Source organism: Tympanuchus pallidicinctus, unplaced genomic scaffold (assembly GCF_026119805.1).
Source record: "Tympanuchus pallidicinctus isolate F22 unplaced genomic scaffold, pur_lepc_1.0 scaffold35, whole genome shotgun sequence".
Lineage (NCBI taxonomy): Eukaryota > Metazoa > Chordata > Aves > Galliformes > Phasianidae > Tympanuchus > Tympanuchus pallidicinctus.
In genome coordinates, this window is record NW_026294753.1 from 2,095,916 (window position 1) to 2,115,024 (window position 19,109).

General features: G+C 54.9%; 1 protein-coding gene across 4 annotated transcripts; it reads left to right on the forward strand.

Annotated features, from left to right (window-relative positions):
* Nucleotides 1-355: 355 nt before the first annotated feature.
* Nucleotides 356-15,350, forward strand: FAM76A (family with sequence similarity 76 member A). 4 transcript variants are annotated; one of them, XM_052699151.1, is made up of 10 exons: nucleotides 356-496; nucleotides 2,517-2,581; nucleotides 3,381-3,435; nucleotides 3,973-4,125; nucleotides 4,945-5,102; nucleotides 5,606-5,692; nucleotides 6,330-6,461; nucleotides 10,435-10,570; nucleotides 11,042-11,143; nucleotides 11,854-12,551. In XM_052699151.1, exons 1-10 carry the CDS (start codon nucleotides 416-418, stop codon nucleotides 12,076-12,078), a joined length of 1,194 nt encoding a protein of 397 aa, XP_052555111.1. In that variant the 5' UTR covers nucleotides 356-415; the 3' UTR covers nucleotides 12,079-12,551. The 4 variants fall into 4 exon arrangements, with proteins under 4 accessions (XP_052555111.1, XP_052555112.1, XP_052555113.1 ...); XM_052699153.1 differs by lacking the exon at nucleotides 11,854-12,551 and adding an exon at nucleotides 13,401-15,350 and having other exon boundaries at nucleotides 357-496; XM_052699152.1 differs by lacking the exon at nucleotides 6,330-6,461 and having other exon boundaries at nucleotides 11,854-12,518.
* Nucleotides 15,351-19,109: the final 3,759 nt, after the last annotated feature.

Genomic DNA, 19,109 nt, shown 5'->3' on the forward strand with positions numbered 1-19,109 from the left:
ATCCGCCCCACTTCCACTTCCGCTTCCGGTTCCCCTCCCCCACCCCCAACCCCAACTCCAACCCCGCGCAATGCCTTCTGGGTCGCCCCCGCCCGTCGTGCTCTCGCGCGACCTCCCCGTCGCCCCGCGCGCGCCCCCGCGGCGGTTACATCACAGTAACGCGCCCCGCGTGACGTCAGCGTTCCTCTCCCTTTCCCCAACGCCCGCGGAGGGGAAAGGGCGGAGGGGAGGGGAGGAGGCGGCTCCGCCCCGCCCCATTTCTAGAACGACGTCTGCGCGAACCAATGAAAAACCGGATCGCCGTGAGCGATGCGGAAAGCAGCCAATGAGAGAGGCGGAACGGTCGGCGGGGGGGTGGAGCCGGAGGGCGGGAGGCCGCGGCGGTTTGGGCTGCGCCTGTCAGCGCGGCGGCGGGATGGCGGCGCTGTACGCCTGCACCAAGTGCCACCAGCGCTTCCCCTTCGAGGCGCTCAGCCAGGGCCAGCAGCTCTGCAAGGTCCAGGGGACGGCCGGCAGCGGGGGGAGCGGCTGGGGCTGAGGGTCACGGAGTTAAAGGCTGGGGGGCCTCTGAGGGAAAGGCGTGTTTGGGGGAGGAGGCGGGGAGGTAAAAGGGGATCCTGAGGTAAAATGGGGGTGGGAGGAGGGGGGGGGTTAGGTGTAAAGGCTGTGGGTTAAGGATGTGGGGAGGCTTCTGAGGTGAAGTCGGGGGTACTGAAGGAAAAGGGGGTCCTGAGGTAAAGCGGGCGTGATTTTTTGGTAGAGGGGGCGCTGAGAAGGAAATGGGGATGTCCTGAGGTGAGCTGGGGGTCCTGAGGTGAGGGGGCCTGAGGTGAATTGGGGATGGTCCTGAGATGGGAGTTGAGGGTCCTGAGGTGAATTGGAGATCCTGAGGTGAATTAGGGGGTCCTGAGATAAGATGGGGGGTCCTGAGCTGAGGGGGAGGGGGGCCTTGAGATGAATTGGGAGTCCTGAGGTGAAGGTGAGGGGGGGGGTCCTGAGGTGAATTATGGGGTCCTGAGGATAGAGAGGCACCTCTGAGGGAGAGGAGGGGGGTCCCTGAGTTGAAGGGGGGTTCCTGAGGTAAATTGGGGTGGAGAGATCTGAGGTAAAGTGGGGGTGGTTCAGGTGTAAAATTGGAAGAGTTCTGAGGGGAAGTGAGGCATCCTGAGGTGAAGTGGGAGGGTACTGAAGCAGACAGGAGGTGTTGAGGAAAACTGGGGGGGTCTTGGGGGTAACGGAGGTGCCTCTGAAGAAAAATGAGGAGTGCAGTGGTAAGGGGGGGATCCTGAGGGAAAGTGGGAGTGGGTCTTGGTGTTCAGGTGAGAGGCCTTTGGGGGGAGGTTCTTGAGGTAAGTTGGGGGGTCTTGAGGGAAAGTGAGGGGGGATGGGGCAGCAGGGATGTTGTGTTTGAGTGAGGGCAGCTGGGAGGGGATTTGGGGACACTTAGAGGGCTGCTTGGGAGGAGGCCCTTGGGGGCTTCTAGGGTGGCTGAAGTCTTGGATTGGGGGCATTTTGGGACTCATCAAGGAGAAGTATAGTGGGGGGGCTTGGGGTGAATGGAAGTGGCTGTGGGGGTGGGGTCATGGGGGGCATTTGGGGAAAGAGAGGGGTCAGGGGGCAGTTGGGAGAGTCTGGGGACTTGGGGGTGTGGTGTTGGGAGATTATGAGGGGCTGTTGCTTGGGGAAACTGGAAAGCACCGAAGGCTGTTTAGGGGTGTGGGGGCATTTGGGAGGGAGTCACAAAGCTGTTGGGAGGATGTTTGGGGCTTATATGGGGGGTGGGGGGGGCTGGGAGCTGAGGGTCACTGGAGGCTCCTTGTGGCATCTGAGGGTACTGAGTGGACACTTGAGTCGGAAGGCCTGGGGACATCAGAAGGGCTGCTTGAGAGGGTGGCTCATAGCAAGACCAGAGGTGTGGGGTGGCCCAAGGTGTTTGTGGGGAGTCTGGGGACGTTTAGGGGCAGCTTTTATGGTATCTTGAAGGGCGGAGATAAATCTTGGGAGGCAACCTGAGTGGGGAAGAATGAGAACAGGGGTGAGACGGAGAAGGGGGAGAACATGGAATGGAGCACCATGGGGTGGGTGACGGGGATGGGGCAATTCAGGCAGGTGGAGGGAAACCTCCTGAGTGTGCTGGGGAGAGAAGAGAGCTGAGCTGGAGACGCTCTGGGCACAGGAAGCTTTGGAGAGCAGGGAGGTGAATAACTGTGATAGGACTGCGTGTTTTGCACCGGAGGTGAGGCCAGCAGTGAGCCTCGTCTGTGGGCGTTGGGCACAAATAGCCCTTGTTACAAATCACGGTTTACTTCTGGGTCACCTGTGACACACGGCTTTCCTGTCAGCCTTCCTCTGCTCTCAGCCCTCCTAAGAGCAGCCGTGACTACAGGGAGGAAACGTGTGGAGTTTGATGGGTGTGGGTGCGCGTGGTGGGAGTGCAGGTCAGCGGGGGAGCTGGGCTGTGGGGAAATGACGTGTGGGAGGAGCAGCGCCCCTCACAGCATGCTGTGTTGTTGCAGGAGTGCCGGATCGCGCATCCCATCGTTAAATGCACCTACTGCAGGACTGAATTCCAGCAGGAAAGGTAAATGACCGGCGTGCTGAGCAGGCTGATGTTTTCCCTAGGACGGACGCACCTGGCGAACCGTAATGTTCCCACACCTTGGATGGCTGAGCCTGGTTGTTGTTGTGGGAGACCTTTGGCCTTAAACGTCTGCTGGGCAAGCCAGTGTGCCTGTGCAGCGTGCTTACATGCGCACCTATCGCTTGTTCTTTGGTTTGGTCAGCACTCGCCAGCATCTTCCAGTAAAGGATCCGGGGGGGATCTTCCCATGAGTTTTCTGCTACCTGATTCTGGTGTCTAAAAATGCTTTGATGCGCTTCCTGTAGCTGCGGTTCTACCTTTTGTGAGTTGTGTGGATTACAGAGGGAGGAGAGGTGAACCCGGGAGCTGACGAGCATAACTTGTGCAGACACAGCGTGGGGTGTTCTTTCCTGTGTTTGTTGGACAAATATACCTCTGTGCCTGACCTGCCTTAACCCTGTAATCGAGCACAGACCTCCTCCAGAAGTGAGGCTGTCACTGTGCTGAATCATGCCTGCTGCCAATTAGCCACTGATCAGACGCCCGCATTTGGCAGGACGAAAAAACTGGCGTCATTTGGGGATGCCTTAATTAAAAGATACCTCGTAGTAAAACTGCTTTTGGCCAAGTATCCTCAAGCAGATGGGAAGAGGAAATGCACTTTGGTGTCAGGGTCCATAGTGAAGTTGAATGCAGTCTTGCCACTAGAGACAGAGCCTGGGGGAGCCTGGGATCCTGACCACAGAGGTGTAGTTTTCTCTGGGGAGGCGTTAATGACACAGTCTGTCCTTCTTCACAGCAAAACCAACACAATATGCAAGAAGTGTGCTCAGAACGTGAAGCTCTATGGCACAGTAAGTGAGTGGGGCTCGTTCTCAGCCTCTTTCTCCTTTCATCTTTCTTGCCTTTATCCTGCCGAGTCCCAAAGCAGTTTATGGGCTGGCTCGGTTGTAATAGCGTGGTTGATCAGTAATATGCAGGTCTCTTTTCCCTTTTCTTTTGGTATGAAAAAGAGCAGCTCCACATCATCTTAGGTCAGGAAATGAGCCGTTCTGTATCGAATTGAAACAACAATGCGGTCGTACAAACTGAGGTTGCTTACTGGAAGCAGTGATAAATCTGTTTTCCTGCTTGTGTGAAATCCGAAGCAGAGATTTGGATTGTTTCTGTTTTGGTGATAAATATTCCTGAAGATTTCCTAACACTTGATCAAGGCTTTTGTGCCTGAATAAACTTGGCTGGAGACCAGGGGGCCAAGCGTAGTCACGTCTGCTGGATAGTCAGCTTCTATAGGGAAATAGATGTTTAGGAGTGCTGGGGGGAAGGGGAAAAAGCAATGCTCTGATGTCATCAGGAGGCACTGCCATCTTCACCTCTCTTGTTCCTTTAAGCCAAAACCTTGCCAGTACTGCAACATCATCGCAGCGTTCATTGGCAACAAGTGTCAGCGCTGCACAAACTCAGAGAAGAAGTACGGACCTCCCCACTCCTGTGAGCAGTGCAAGCAGCAGTGTGCCTTCGACAGGAAGGATGACAGAAAGAAGGTCAGTATCTCTGTTAAAAGGCTGGAAAGGCAGAGGGGCTGATCGCAGTGGCTCTACCTTCCTCTCACAGATCTTGAGTGTTTCTTTAGGGGATGCCTCTTGACTGTAAAATAGTTTTTGCAGTTGCATTTTGCTTTGGGAGCCGTATTTTGGAGCTGTTTATCCTTTGTGCCCTTTGCTCCTTTGCCAGATCTTTTGAGAAAGATCTCTTGAATTTGGCATGAGGGCAGGTGAGGGAGCAAAGGAGGTGGGGCCTCTGAGGTGCCTGCAGGGGGACGGATGGGAGCAGTACTGGTGCTGCAGCCTGAGGTGCTGGAAACGTGTTCCCCCACAGCTGTCCCTTAGCTCCTGCACATCCTTTATTTAAATAACACCAGAGCTTCTTACTTGTGTACTTCTAAAGCCTGCTTTCTGCAGGCTATAAAGATCTATTGTCTGTTTGGAATCCTGTCCTCCTGCTGATCCTCCTTGAGCAGAAACTGTGGCTCTTGTGCTCTCCAGCGACTGCCCTGTCATCTGCCAGTCCTTGGCTCTCCTTTGACAGAAATCCCAGTGGAATCGGCCCGTTCCAATGATGTCCTGGGTGTTAAAAGGGTCTGTAAGCAGAGCTGGAAAGAGACTGGAGTTAGGATGAGTTAGCTGCTGTTAATGAGTGCCTTGCACCAGCCATGCCAAGTGCTTTTCTAAGCACTCAAGGGATCCTTTTTGAATTGCTGCTCGTTTGTATGTCGTCTTAAAGCCTGAAGGTGCTTCTTGTCTTCTCTGCTTTGTTTGTGGGCAGGAAGCAAGACAAAAATGTCTCTCTTTCATGCCCTCCAGGTGGATGGAAAGCTGCTCTGCTGGTTATGCACACTGTCCTACAAACGGGTCCTACAGAAGACCAAAGAGCAGTGCAAGCACCTGAGCAGCTCCTCCCGAGCCAGCCTGCAAGAGAAGGAGCAGTACAGCAGGCTGAGCAGCGGCAGCCATTACAACAGGTAGCCTGCACAGGCAGCTCTGTCGTGCAGGGCTGAGCAAAGGGGTGAGCAAAGAGAAGCCAGGCTGCTGCACTCAGCTGCCAGGAACGTGGAGCAGCAAGCACTGCTCTTGTTGGCTGCAGGCAGCTCAGCCAGCCTCGCTCCTTCGCGGCCTCTTGTCGTGCTGCAGACTTGTGATCTTGTGATCAAACTTGGGGCAGTTCTTGGTGATTCTTCTTCCTGGACTTGTCTGCAGTTAAAGCTGAGTTGGGTCTGTAAAATCTGATGATTGAAATACGGATTTGAAGCACGAGTTCCTCACTGCTGCTGATTGGGCTGACACGTTGCTTTCTGGTTAGTTTCAGTCTCCAGCTGCTCTTTGAGGAGCAAATTTTTTATTGTTCTTTCTTGCACGAAGAAACCTTGTTTTAATAGGCTGGAAGGGGGTGGGAATATGTATTTGCTCCTCTGTCTCTGACTTGAAGTCATTCAGGCTTTGACATACAATTTCCTTGTTTTTCCAGCCAGAAAACCTTATCCACCTCTTCTATTCAGAATGAAATCCCAAAGAAGAAAGCCAAGTTTGATGCCATATCTGCCAATGGTGACAGGTGAGCCTGCTGTCTGGGGAAATTTGGGGTGGGTGGGTGGTCTTGCTTGTTAAGTTTTATATAAGAGTTCTGTGTGAACAGTGGGAAACTTGATGCTTAGAGCAGGGATCTTGGGCTCTGGGACCTCGAGGGGCTGCTTTAGCAGCTTCCAGAATCCGACAGGCCAGCGTTAGTGAGCACTTAGCTTTGGAAAGGAAAATAAGCCCCGGTGCCTGTACCTGTTAGAACAGAAGCTGCTTGTTGGCTGAGCTCCCCAGCAGTAACAAAAACTGCAACCCAATCGACTGTATCCTCCCTGTGCAGCTGCAGGGGAAGGCTGGCTGTTGGCTGCACTCAGCAGGGAGCTGTGTGGTTTTTGTGCTTTCTGGGCTCTCAGACCAAGCTACAGGAGATGGCCTCAGAGGAGAGGACCAGAGCCCACCTCCGACTTCCCCTCCTGCCTTCTGGGGGTGGGACAAGCAATCAGGCTTTGCTCGAAAGCAGCCAGTCCCATTCTGCTGTCACAGTTGATGCTGGCTGCACGTGCGGCAGAACGGGAAGCTCTAGCAAAAACAGGAAATTGAGGTGGATTTTATTTTCTTTTTTATGCTCTTGTACATGCATATTTTCATTCCTCCCTTTCCTCTCTGATTCTCAGCGTTCCTTCCTCTCCCGAGACGCTTTGCCCCCCTATCCAGAGTGCCCCGTCCACGTTGGCGCAGTGGGCTGCTTCCCAACAGAGTCTCGGTGCCCACCATTGTCCTGTTTCTCAAGGCACTGACATCCTGAAGTGAGATCACCTGTTGTTTTCTCCCCCCCTTTTGCTCTCCCTCCCTGGGAACTGTCTCACGTGGAACCTTTCCCTCTCCATGGATCTGCTTCCAAACAGCAGTGAGATGGGAGCGTGGTGCGGGCTTCTCAGTGCCCAGGGGTCCGTTAAACCGCTGGTAACTGGAGGTCTTTTCTTCACAGTCACACATCACATCTCTCCTGGAGACACTGCTGATGTCCGGTCAATGTTTGTTAATGTACAGAATGCTGTTATGTGAAATAGAGTAGTTTTATAAGGCAGTGGTTCCCACAGAGCGGCCTGTGAGACCGTTCCTCACCTGCACAGAATTTTCAGTTCAAAGTTGGAAAAAAATCAGACTTCACTGTGGCTTAGGAGCCTCCAGTTGAGCATGAGGTGTTCAGAGAACTCAGCTGACTGCTTTTAATGTGGTGGAGCTGGAGGAGAGACTGGAGCCAGATCTGTGCAGCAAGCTGTGGCCATCAGGATCGCTTTCCCTCTGGAGCCCTGTTGGCCCCCTGCTCCCTCCTGAGGCTGCAGTCCGGGCTGTGGGACAGGACCAGGTGATTTCACCTGCTTGCTAAAGCCTGGGGTGAGACAAATCCACCTCTGGCTTGAGAACATCCAAGTCCTGTGCTCTGTCATCAGTTGCTCAGTCTTTGTGTGCAGTCAGGAGCGTGCATTAGAAGAATCAAAGGCCTTTATTTCTATTTGCTTGTGTCAGATGCTGGCAGCGTGGCTGCGCTCCTTGCCACAAACTTTTTTTGATACAGTAACAAACTGTGTGTAATTTTAGCAGCTCCTAAAGAGCTCCAGCAACGTGCAGTGGAAAATGCTGCAGCTGCCTGAAATAGATCCATGGCTGGATTTCTTGAGAGGAATAATAATGGTGCTTCAGTGCATTTGTGGAGCTGCAGAGGATGAAGCCCCCGGCAGCCCCCATCCCTGCACCATTTTCTGTGAGGGTTTCCACCCCTCAGCCCTCCTGGAGCTGCAGGCTGGGTGTGGAGCTTGGAGCTGGCTGTGTTAACAGCACCTCTCCCTGCTGCACCTTTCTTCCAGTCTCAGCTTCTGGCCCCAGCCAAACTTGGGCAGCCTTCAGCCAGGCAAAATGTGGGCACGCCTGGGCTCTTTCCTATGGTGATGCCCTCAGCAAGGTCCAGCTTACCCCAAATTGTTGCTCCTTCATGGATGCAATGGGAATTTCTGTCCTGTGTCCTGCTGAACTGCCTCTGAGCTCTGTGTTCTCATGTTGCTGAGCAGAGGATGCTCTCAGTGCCTGCGTTCAGGGGGCTGAGCTTCTTCCAGCAGCCGTTTAACGAGCGGCTTTGTGTGATTCTGGGTGGGCTCTGAGAGGAGCCCTGCCTCACGCACAGCAGCAGCTCTGGGTGCAGCTCCCAGCACATCCTGCCTTGCAGACCTCTCTGCACAATCATCATGCTGGTTCCTGAATGGACTTTTGAGAACTGAGAGTATTTTTGTCGCAGGTGATGTTTGGATGCTGCTTCGGTCAGCTTGCATTGTGCCCCTTGAATAGCAGAACCTTTAAGCTTGGCATTTATTTTGCCTGATTTCATTCATTTAACAGGTGTTGAGTGCGAGGCAGCCAGTTTGCATTCTGTTCCACTCAATGGAAAGAGGCAGGTGCCGTTGGAAGGGCTCCATTTTTAACTGCATCTCCAACGAAAGCAATGGGAGCTCATCAATTTGCTTTAATTAGAGGCGTGAATTTTAGGCTGCTCACACGTGGAGGGCACACATCCATCCCTCTGGCCTCTCCCAAAGGGCTGCAACCCCGGTGATGGAGTTTAGCTACAGAGAGAATGTGCTTGGGCTCTGTGAGTTGATTTAATTTTTAATCTGAGAGCTAAAAGAGGGGAGAGAGGTGCTTCTGGCATTTTAACTCCTGCTCTGCAGGAGGCTGGTGGCCTTCCTGTCCCTTCTCTCCACTGGGTGGCAGGGACACTCTCACTCTGTGGCTCCTGCAATAGAAGCTGCCCAGAACGAACTGTTCCTGCCTGAGCTGCTCAGGGAAACGTGAGCATCTCCCAGCTCTCTGCATCACCCCAGGCCACGGCAGCAGGGAGGCTTGTCTGGGCAAGGGATTGGTGCAAGCCAGAGTTTGTTTGGGGCCAGAAGAATTCAGTGAGGATGAGTTGAGGGCAGCCTCTGTGCAGGCTGCTTTTTTCGTTTCTTTTTTTTTTTTCTTCCCCTCCTTTTTCTTCTCCCTTTGCACTGAGGACATGAAAGCTGTTAGAAAGGCACTGCAGCACCCACATCATGCTGCAGAGCTCTGCTTTCAGGGAGCTGCACTCAGGTGTGGTTTCAGAGCAGAGGTGCAGCCTGCACGAAGGGACACCTGCACTCGGGAGCTGCAGTGTGACAAAGCCAGAGACCTGCAGCATCCTCACGGAGCACACTGCTGGCAGCATGCTGCAGCTGTGCAAAGCAAGCTGTCCCCTGCAGACAGCTCACCCCAGCTCTGGCTTTCCCTTTGCCAAGCTTCCTCTCAGAGCTGCAGGGCTGACCCGTGGCTTTCAGGTGGGTGAAGCTGCTGCCCGTGCTGGGTTCCCCTCTGTAAACCCCCTGCGCAGAGATTTTCTGCTACATTCTTGCTTTCCAATCCAATCAGCCTAGGCTGTGCTTTTGATTGGAAAACGGATTCTTTCCAGCCTCCGTGCAAGTAGCCAGTGCTCCATCCTGCTGTGCAGCTGGGGGTTGGGAGCCTGGAGCTGCTGGAGAGGCAGAGCTGGGGGAGCTGCGTTTGCCTTCAGACCCGCAGTGCCCCCCTGCAGGTGCTGCAGCTCCCAGTGGTAGTGCTGTAGTGCTGAGCAGGAGCTTCAGGACGGCTGTTGATCTGCTCTGGAGGTGTGCAGAAAATGTCAGCGTTCAGGTGTTCAGGTATGGGGGCTGTTTGCAGCTGCCTGACAGCAGGCAGACTTCAGGTCACCTTTGAGGTGGAACCTTGTTGTCGCTTTTATTGCTGGTACGTTTTTATACGCAGCAATTTGGAGCGTGTGGGGCTGGGAGCGTGCTGCCCTTTTAGCACCACGAGATAAAAATCCAGCTTACCCTTACAGCAGTGGGGAACAAAAGGCAGCCAAAGATCAGGTGAGCTCTCTGGGCCTGTGGCTGCAGCTTATCATATCTCGTGTTCCGAAATGCAGCTGTAGTGCGGCGCTGTGGATGGCTGCCCTGATTGCTGGGTGTCTGACAGGGAGATGTGTGGATTGCCTTTGCAGGGTGATTTACATCCAGATGGCTTTTCAGCTGTTGCTGAAGTTTAGCCTAGGCTGTTTCTGAGCAGGTCCTCAGCTATTTCTGTCTTCCTGGCGAGAGTCCTTGCTGCTCTGCAGTGGTAACAAAGCTTCTCCCTACATTCTGTATCGCGGAGGAATCAAAATACAAAAGTCCAGTGTGTCTTCTTCCCCTTTTCCCCGCTGAGGACGGCGCTGACTTTCATCTAGGTGTCTGTTTTGGCTTTGTTTGTTTAACTTGGAGGTTGTTTGTTTCTCTTTCTTGTTCCCTCCTTGCCAACGTGTTTGTTTACATTGAGTGAAAAGTTTTGCTGGACATCCAAGGACTGCCTGCGAGCAAAGAGAGTTCCTGAGTGGTTACGTAAAGTGTCATGAGCTCTCTGATTGCTGTCCTCAGCTCTTTGGTTTGAAAATAGATCACTGCCATTTGATTGCTGCAGATGCCAACTGATGTGCACCCGTAGCAGCCCTGTGTCCCCGCTGATTGGGCACGAATACAACTCGGTTTATCACACTGCTGCCCAGTCTTGTGTGTGCTCCCCACATTCCCTGTGGCGTTCAGGGCAGGGGTGCAGGTAACGCTCCAGACCTTGCAGGGCGCAGTGCGTGTCCTGGAGCAGCTCCCTTTCTTCTTTGGGTGCCATCTGTGTGGAGATTCCTCCACCTCGGTGCCCAGAAGGGGTTGTGATGAGAGCCATTCCTGTTCTCTGCTGCAGTTTTTCCCCGGACCTCGCCCTGGACTCTCCTGGCACCGACCACTTCGTTATCATTGCCCAGCTGAAGGAGGAGGTGGCCACCTTGAAGAAGATGCTGCACCAGAAAGATCAGATGATTTTGGAGAAGGAGAAGAAGGTACAGCCCTTGGCTTGCTTCCCCCACGCTCAGCATGCTGGCAGCTGGCACATCACATACATCACACTCAAACCAAGTCTGGCTTTTCATACTGTGGTCAGCAGAAGGCTTTCTGGCTGCTTCCAGGCTGCCCCCTTTCCAAAACTGAAGAGGCTTTCAGGACCCACCTGGGGGAAACTCATTTCAGAAGGAGTCATTTTCCACCCATTCTCTCTCATACCTCCATGGGGGGGCAAGTCCCAGAGAGCACCTACAGCTCTGTGCGGAGCGAGGGCAGCACCCAGGGTGCTCCTGCTGCTCTGTGCAGCTCTGTGATGCAGTGTTGCTCCTGTTGCCTTCCCCCTCCTGCATCGGTGTGTTTCCAAACTCATCTGGTCTCAGGCAACTTCTCTAGAGGCACTTTTCTGTGGCACGTGGGGTGAGAGCAGCCGCTTCTTCCCTCTCATGCTCTCTTTGTTGGTGTGTCTGCAGATCACGGAGCTGAAGGCTGACTTGCAGTACCAGGAGTCACAGATGAGAGCAAAGATGAACCAAATGGAGAAGACTCACAAGGAGGTCATGGAGCAGTTACAGGTGACAGCATTTTTGTTTTAATTTGCTGAGCTGTGCTGCACCCAGGAGTGACTGAGGACACTCCTATGGGAACAAGCCATGAACCTTGGCACGCACAGCTCTGCTCGTGCTCCTCAGCCCTGTCCTCCAGCCTCTGCTCTGCCTGGCAAGCCGTCCCCCAGCTCTGCAGTGCCTTGCACCCCCTATTCCATCCTTCTTGCTCTACTTGGGCTCAGCCTCACTGCACTGTGAAGCGCTGCCTCGTGTCCCCACGGGCTAGATGGGAGCTGTCAAACTCCTTTGACTTATTGCCAAAATCAGGTTTAAACCTGTTCCTCCAGACTGTAGAACCTTTGTCAGCTCCTCACACCACGTAGCTCTCGTTGTGATTGATGGGCCCAGTAACCAAAGGGAACAAAGATCAAGAAACAACTGGCGGTTTCTTCAGTGCTGTATCTGTAGTCCAAATAAAGAAGTCCCTGAGCTGGAGGGAACAGGGAGAGCAGGATTCTTGTCACGGCCGTGGAAAGGCCAGGCAGACTATCAGCATGAATACCCTGCACTGAGGAGACGGGGTCAAAGGGGAGCTGGTTATGGGGAAGGCAGACTTAGAAATGAACTTTGCACCCCTTTAATTACCCCGGGGTTTACAGTGATCGAAAGCCCTCGCAACGAGGGGTGGGAGGGGATGAGACAACAGACTTATGCTCCTGCCTCCCCTCCTCCGTCAGCACACACTCAAGTTAATGATTGCAGAAGATGGCGGGTTGTGGAGGCTGCAGTTTTTGTCAGAAAGGCGTCCATCGCAGCCACCCTGCGGAGCAGTGGAAGCCTGTGTGAACGCTGGGCTGTCTGATGGTGTGCAGGGGGTGGGTTGTGCCTCAGGGACTGATGGCAGCCAAAGCCTTGGGTCTGCGTTCTGCTTCCGCGATCCTGCGCTGCCCGCTTCAGCCTAGAGCTGCTCCTATCTCACACCTTTGGGCGGCCTGCGAAGGACGACCTGCTGTTCTGAGCAGACCCTTTTCCCCTGGCACAAACCCCCACGTTCTGATTGCCCCCCCAGCTGGGAGGTGGCTTCCATCCTTGCAGTGGTTTCCCAAGACAGGGCAGCCTGGTCACTGTGTGTATGGGAGGAGTCTGTCTGTCATGAAAGCTGTCAGACACCTGCCAGCAGCTTTAAACTTGCTCAGTTCTGAACAGAAAGAGGAAGCATCAGATCCACAAGTGGGTTTGCCACCCTGCTGGGTGCGTGTCCCCATGGTGCTGGCCTGTCCTTACTTGGTGCTCCCACCTCCTCCTTTCTGCTGTCTGAATGTTCTTCTTCAGCTGCTATTGACTGAGGCTCTGGAAACTTTCCTCACTGATTCCAAAATAAAAGGTGTGCTGTAGGTGCCTCAAAGTGTTCGAATCATTCGCTTTCTGAATGTGCTCCTGGTTTGTTTTTCACTGGGAGGGGGGGGAAGCAGGGGGTCTGTGTCCTTCCAGTATGTAGGAGGCAAAAGAAGCTGCTTTACCTCATGCAGCACTGGAGCTGAGGGTTTAATTGCTGTAATGATGTTTGCACGTCCAGCCATTCGCTGCAAACCAGTGCGGAAGGGCCGTACCTGGTTTTTGCATGGGTTCTCCCCTTGTCCTGCTGAAATTACTGTATAGGCTGCAGGGGGGTGAGCTCAGGAGTTTGGTCAGAGAGGCTGAAGAGTCTTGCTTGTAAGTTGCCATCATTTTTATTTCGTTTCAAATGAGGCAGGGTCGTGTTTTGGTGCTGTGATGTGTGCAGGAGGTTCTCGTGGGGATGCGGTCAGCGCAGCGCCGAGTCCTGGTAGAACATTGGCAGCATCTGAGGGTGAAGTGAAGCTGGAGAGCAGAGCGAGCTCTTCCTCCTCGCCCTCTGATGTGGATGAGAGGCAGGAGACGTTTGCCTTTGACTGAGATGGGAGCTTGAGTCACTGGTGCTTTTCTGCACCACCTCTTGCGGTGCCTGATGGAAAGGGAAGGAAGGGAAGGCGGCCCTGCTGCCCTTGCCGCGCGTCCTTGGCTGGCTCCGTGCGTTTGGCACATCGCGCTGTGGAAGCTGTCGAGGTCCAGCCCACGTCTCAGTTACAGCGGGGGGATGAGAGGGGGGTGGGCAGAGCCCTTGTGAGGGAGGTTCTGTGCTGTGGTGCCGCACAGCAGCGCCTCGCTGCTTCCCCCCTGCCAGCACTTCTGTCCAGGCCTCGCTGGACCCCGAGAGCTGATGGCGATCCCTTCCATTAAATTGCCATTTTCACTGTGTTTTCAGGCCAAGAACAGAGAACTCCTGAAGCAAGCAGCTGCCCTATCCAAGGGCAAAAAACCTGAGAAGTCGGGAGCAATAACCTCCCCTTAAAACCAAACCCCCAGTGTGGGAGCTTTCCCCAGCATTAGCCAAGGAGTCTAGGAGGCCTGCCCGACCGCTGGAAGCCAAAACCTCCGTGCTGTCACTCTCCCACTGCTGTGGACTCGATGGAAACGCCTGGGCTGTGTTGCCTTTCGACAGCATGCTTGAGTGTGTCTGGTCTCTGAACTCTGTTCTGTCTCATGGCGCTCCGTGGGAGAGGTCCCAGCACCCCAAAGCCCCGAAGCTCCGCTGACTGGAAGGACTGAGCAGCTGCTACCACTGCCAACTCTTTGTATTAGCAAACAGGAACCTGCTGCATTACAGACTGCTTGCTGGTTTCAGACCTGCTGCTGTGAGGCAATAGCCATGGCCAGTCGTCCTGCAGATGAGGCGGGAGCTGTGAGGTGGGGGCTTCATTCCTCTGGACTGTTCCCTCTCGGAAAGGAAGCCGATGCATCACCAGCCCAGCAGCTGTTCTGGAAGGCTGGGAACGGTTCGTCCATCCTTTGAGAAGGCTTCCAAGATGGGGGCTGTGTATTTATCTGGGAGGGTTGGGGGGGGGGTTGTGTGTTTTTTCTTTTTTTTCCCCCCCCTCTTTTATTTTTCCACGTCAGCTTGACAAACTTCACCGCTTGGTTTTGGTTTTGGTGACGACAGCTTTTGGGTTATGAGCCAGAGGGGAGCAGTGCCTCCCCAGAGCCGCTTCGTCCCCCGGTGCCGCGCTCACTTGGTGGCCTCTGGGCCTCGGTGTGACGGAGCATCGACTCCATCTCTTGACATCGGCACGATTCGAGGCTTGGCCGCGTCCTGCTCTCCCTCAGACCCCGCACTGGGTTCGCCCTGCCCCTCCGCTCCCTTCCAGATGCAGGGGCCAGGAAAAGTGCTTACAGAGGCAGCGTCCCAAGCCAGCAAGCATTGCTCGGGGCTCCGCGGGGACGTTTCTCACTGCCAACCCAAAGCCAGCAGGATGAAAGGGCTTCGAAAGCTCCCCGCGCTTCTCAGCAACGGGACGAGCGGAGCCCGCAGCCCCTTCTGCTGAGCCGGGGGGGGGCGGGCGCTGCCCGGGCGCCTCGGGGGGGCACAGAAGCGCCTGGAGGAAGCGGCGGTTTGCTCCGTGCTGAAGAAGCGGCTCGGGGCGGAGGGGGGGGATGAGCGCGTAGTGTGGAGCAGCGCCGAGGGTCGGTAGTGAAAAGGAGAAGCTGCCCTCCGAGGCGGGGCTGCTCGCTCTGCTGGGCTTTTTATCCAGCTTTTAACTTTGTGATAGGGGGGGTTTGGGGAGGGGGGGGGTGTTTTTCCTGCTTTTTTGTTGTTACTAAAGCTGACTTGACTTAAAGGCACTTTTGGATGATGTTGGCTTCCGGCATGGAAGGAGCACGCGCTGCAGCATCACACACTGCCGCATCTTTCGGGTTTTGTTCTCTCTTTCTTTTCTAAGAGGTTTCTGATGTGAGGGAAAGGGAAGAAAAAAAAAAAAAAAAAAAAAAAAAAGGGTTGTTATGCTTTGCCAGAGTGCAACAGCTGGAAAATCCTCACCTGATTTTATACTTCACACGTTTTTAGACAATGAGGTGCATGGGTGGGATTCTTTTTAAACGGGGGCTCTGCTTTTTTGTCTGCTTCCCTCCCCAAACAGAGCCACGGAGGGGGGAGGGATGGAGGCCCTGCGGACACTATGGAGGTTTTCTGTTGTTTTGTTTTTTTAATGGTGACAAAAACAAAAACCAAACCCACCACCAAACAGGTTGAGTAGCGGCTGATTTGTAGTAACAGCATCGTTTCCTTTGTATGTTTGTAATAACGGAGATTTTAAAAAGGGATGCTTTGATTTGTACCAAACTCTGACAAATGTTAAAGCCTTTTCCAAAATGCTCAGAGCTGCGTCCATTGCTTTGCTCTTTGCCTTGAAGCACAGCTCCATCATCCCCTGCAGGCTGAGGTTCAGCCCCGCGCCTCCAGGCTTTGGGTGCCTGGGAAGGAGATGCTGCTCTCCATTGTTTGCTCCTCTCCTACTTTTGTTTCTATCTTTAAATCCCACTCAGGGCTGTTGCTAGGATCCGCGTTACTTGGTTACGTCCCGCTTCCCAGGACCGACCTGCTGCTGCCAGCCCGCATCCCTGCTTTATTCCCCAGCCACACCAACAGAGACGGGGCGCAGACACGACGTCTGCTCCGTAGGGAACCGAGAGGATCACAGCATCACAGAACGGCCAGGGTTGGAAGGGAGCTCAGGGATGATGAAGCTCCAACCCCCTGCCATACGCAGGGCCACCAACCTCCACATTCAATGCTAAACCAGGCTGCCCAGGGCCCCATCCAACCTGGCCTTGACCACCTCCAGGGATGGACGGGGCATCACAGCCTCTCTGGGCAGCTGTTCCAGCCCCTCACCGCTCTCTGGGTAAAGAACTTCCCCCTGATGTCCCACTTCAATCTGCCCTCCCTCAACTTCAAACCATTTCCCCTCGTCCTACATGTATCAATCCTTTCCAAGAGTTGATTCCCCTCCTGTTTTAGGCTCCCTTCAGGTACTGCAGGCTGCACTGAGGTCACCCTGCAGCTTCTGTTCTCCATCTGAACAAGCCCAGCTCCCTCAACCCGTCCTCATAGGGGAGCTGCTCCAGTCCCCTGCTCATCCTAGCAGCCCTCCTCTGGACCCTCTCCAACAGCTCCCTGTCTTTTTTGTGCTGTGGGCTCCACACTTGGACACAGCACTGCAGATGGGGCCTCACAAGAGCAGAGTAGAGGCTCTGTGGTCCTGTTGAGGTTCCCATGTGTTCCTGCACCACGAGGCTGTGGATGCCCATCCTGCCCATCCTCAAGGCCGGGTGCGTATGGCTCTGGGCAGCTCTGCTGGTTGGCAGCCTGCACACAGCAGGGGGTTGGAACCAGATGAGGGCCTTTTCAGCCCAGGCCTTCCTGTGATTCTACGTCTAAGTGCTGTTCTGAGATCTCGCCCTCCTCTCAGCCACAGCTGGGGCTGTTCTGAGAGGAAAACAGGTCGTTTCTCTTCAGCGGGGTCCAGAAGCAGCAGAAATGCAGCAGCCAAAGGCGATTCCCACCTGGAAGTGCCCCCACCCCGCTCCCAGCCCCTGTAGGTGCAGCGAGGCGCATGGCAGCCTTGGATACCAGCTCCCTTCCCCTCTCTCTGGGGGAGGCTTGCGCTGCTCCCACGGCTGTTTGCCCACTTCCTCGGGGTTTTCTCCCCAGCTTTGCAGGATGGCAGCTCGCAGAGCAACCTGGGCTTGTTTCCAAACCAGGCAGCACTGCAGAACTGTGCCAGTAGGGCTTCACTTATCTCTGCTGAGCGCAGCGCAACGCCGGCCGTATCCTTGAGCCGGCCTGAATGGCCGTGTTTATGGCAGGAGGGAGGCAGATAAGAGCAGGATTTACACAAGGCTCACAATTAAAGTCTCCGTGCCTCCAGCTCTGTCCTCCAGCAGAGGGTTTGAAAGGGGCAACGTGTGCAGCAGTGTGTGCAGAGCCCAGCAGTGTGTGTGCAGAGCCCAGCAATGTGTGCAGAGCCCAGCAATGTGTGCAGAGCCCAACAGTGTGTGCAGAGCCCAGCAATGTGTGTGCAGAGCCCAGCAGTGTGTGTGCAGAGCCCAGCAGTGTGAGCAGAGCCCAGCAATGTGTGCAGAGCCCAGCAGTGTGTGCAGAGCCCAGCAGTGTGTGCAGAGCCCAGCAATGTGTGTGCAGAGCCCAGCAGTGTGTGTGCAGAGCCCAGCAGTGTGTGCAGAGCCCAGCAATGTGTGCAGAGCCCAGCAGTGTGTGCAGAGCCCAGCAATGTGTGCAGAGCCCAGCAGTGTGTGTGCAGAGCCCAGCAGTGTGAGCAGAGCCCAGCAATGTGTGCAGAGCCCAGCAGTGTGTGCAGAGCCCAGCAGTGTGTGCAGAGCCCAGCAGTGTGTGCAGAGCCCAGCAATGTGTGTGCAGAGCCCAGCAATGCCTGGCTGAGCACTGAGTGGCTCCTGCCTTTATCTGCCTGTGCTCATTTCCTCCTCACTGCTACTCATCCACTCCTTCTGAAGCACTTTGGATTCTTGCAGGAGGGCATCTCTGTACATGTGTTTATTATTTGAGGCCGTGATCGCTCCATTTCTATTTCAAAGCCTCAGGAAAAGAGGGTTTTGACAGTGGTTGAATGCACTTGAAAAGATATTACATACTGATCCCTACCAGCCGAAATCGGGGGCGAAAGTGAGACCTCTGGAGCAGCGCTGCTCCATTTCAGCCCGGTTCCAGGTGGGCAGGCATTTTGCTGCTCCCTGTCTCCTGCCCCAGAGACCTGAAAGCCCAAGGGCTGCAGTTTCAGCAGTGCTGATCCGTGCAGCTGGAGGTGGGACTTCAGGGCACGATGAAAACCTCTTGCAAAGCATTTCTGGAGATCCAACCAAGAGGATTAGTGCTGTGTGTTTGTTTTTCAAGTGATTACTTGCAGCAAACTGCTTTCCAGCCTTGCAAGCCCCTTGGCAAAGATCTGCAACTTGTACACAGGAATGAATAAACAGTTCTGCAGCCTGACAGCACGTACCTGCAGCAGGAGTGAACCCGCAGCAGGAGCAAACTGCCTTCCCCAGCCAGTAATTAGCCCCAAACAGCTCCCTTCCACTCCTTGCCTAATTGCTGGGGCTTTCAGGGAGCTTGGCTCTGTGGCGTGCCCTGGGGGCAGCAGGTTTGTGTCTTCAAACACGGCTAGGGCTCCTCACAGCCTTTAAAGCATCAGAAAGTTGTGTTGTTCCCGATCCAGGAAGGCGAGCGCCAGCCTTGCTCTGCCTCTCCTTCTGCTGCCCTTTGCCTTCTTCCCAAGGAAGCCCCAGGACGTGCACGAGTCCAAAGGCTCCCGCGTGAATCCTAGAGCTGCTGCAGAGCTGAGCGCTGCGCTTTGGCTGAGCTCCCCTCTGGGTGCTCCTGCACAGCATTTCCCTGCTCCCTGGGCAGCCCCACTTCTGCCCTCCCCGTCCTTGGGGTCCCAGGGGGCAGCAGCTCACCCCACACCGCCCTCTGTTTGCTCTCAGCTGACTTATCTGGGGCAATCAGGCTCGCCTTCCTGTTTAGCTTTCTTACAGCGCGCTGTTAAACTAAATCAACAGACTTGTACAGTCAGCATCTTGTTAACCAGGGCATTCTCAGGCCCTGTGTAATTAGCCAGCCGTGATGGGTGTTTCTGGAAGCGGGGCGCTCAGTCCCACACTGGGTTTCCCCTCGAGAAAACATTGCTTCTCATTGCCACCCTGCTTCCAACGGGCACCACGTGAACGCAGCAGGATCAGCCAGCGCAGTGCTAATGCCACGCCATGCTATTTTATTTCCTAGCAAGCTCAAAATGGGGCAAAAGCCTGCCTGGGTTTTCCACAGCAGCTCACGGGGTGGGCAGTGAGGGACCCCCCGGGCGTTTTCCCTCGGGATGCCGCTCTGGTCCTGGGGGAGGAGCAGGACCCCCTGGGATGGGGCCAGAGAAACCCGCAGGGCTGGAGGCGCCCACAGGGCAGCTCACTGTGCCAGGCTGCTCTCGAGGGTGTGAAGCTGCTGCTGGCCCACACCGGCTGCTGCGTGGGAAGGAGCAGCACAAACAGAACAGGAAAAATGCTGAGGCTGCAGGGAAGGCCGGGGTCGCCTGACCTGGAGCTGGGGAGC

What these genes read in the sequence shown, in the direction of transcription:
- FAM76A (XM_052699151.1), top strand. Translation starts at nt 416, where the DNA reads ATGGCGGCGCTGTACGCCTGCACCAAGTGCCACCAGCGCTTCCCCTTC. An exon ending in ATATCTGCCAATGGTGACAG is followed by an intron (nt 5,693 to 6,329) that starts GTGAGCCTGCTG and finishes TCTGATTCTCAG; the next exon opens with CGTTCCTTCCTCTCCCGAGA. An exon ending in AGGTCATGGAGCAGTTACAG is followed by an intron (nt 11,144 to 11,853) that starts GTGACAGCATTT and finishes CTCCTCCGTCAG; the next exon opens with CACACACTCAAGTTAATGAT.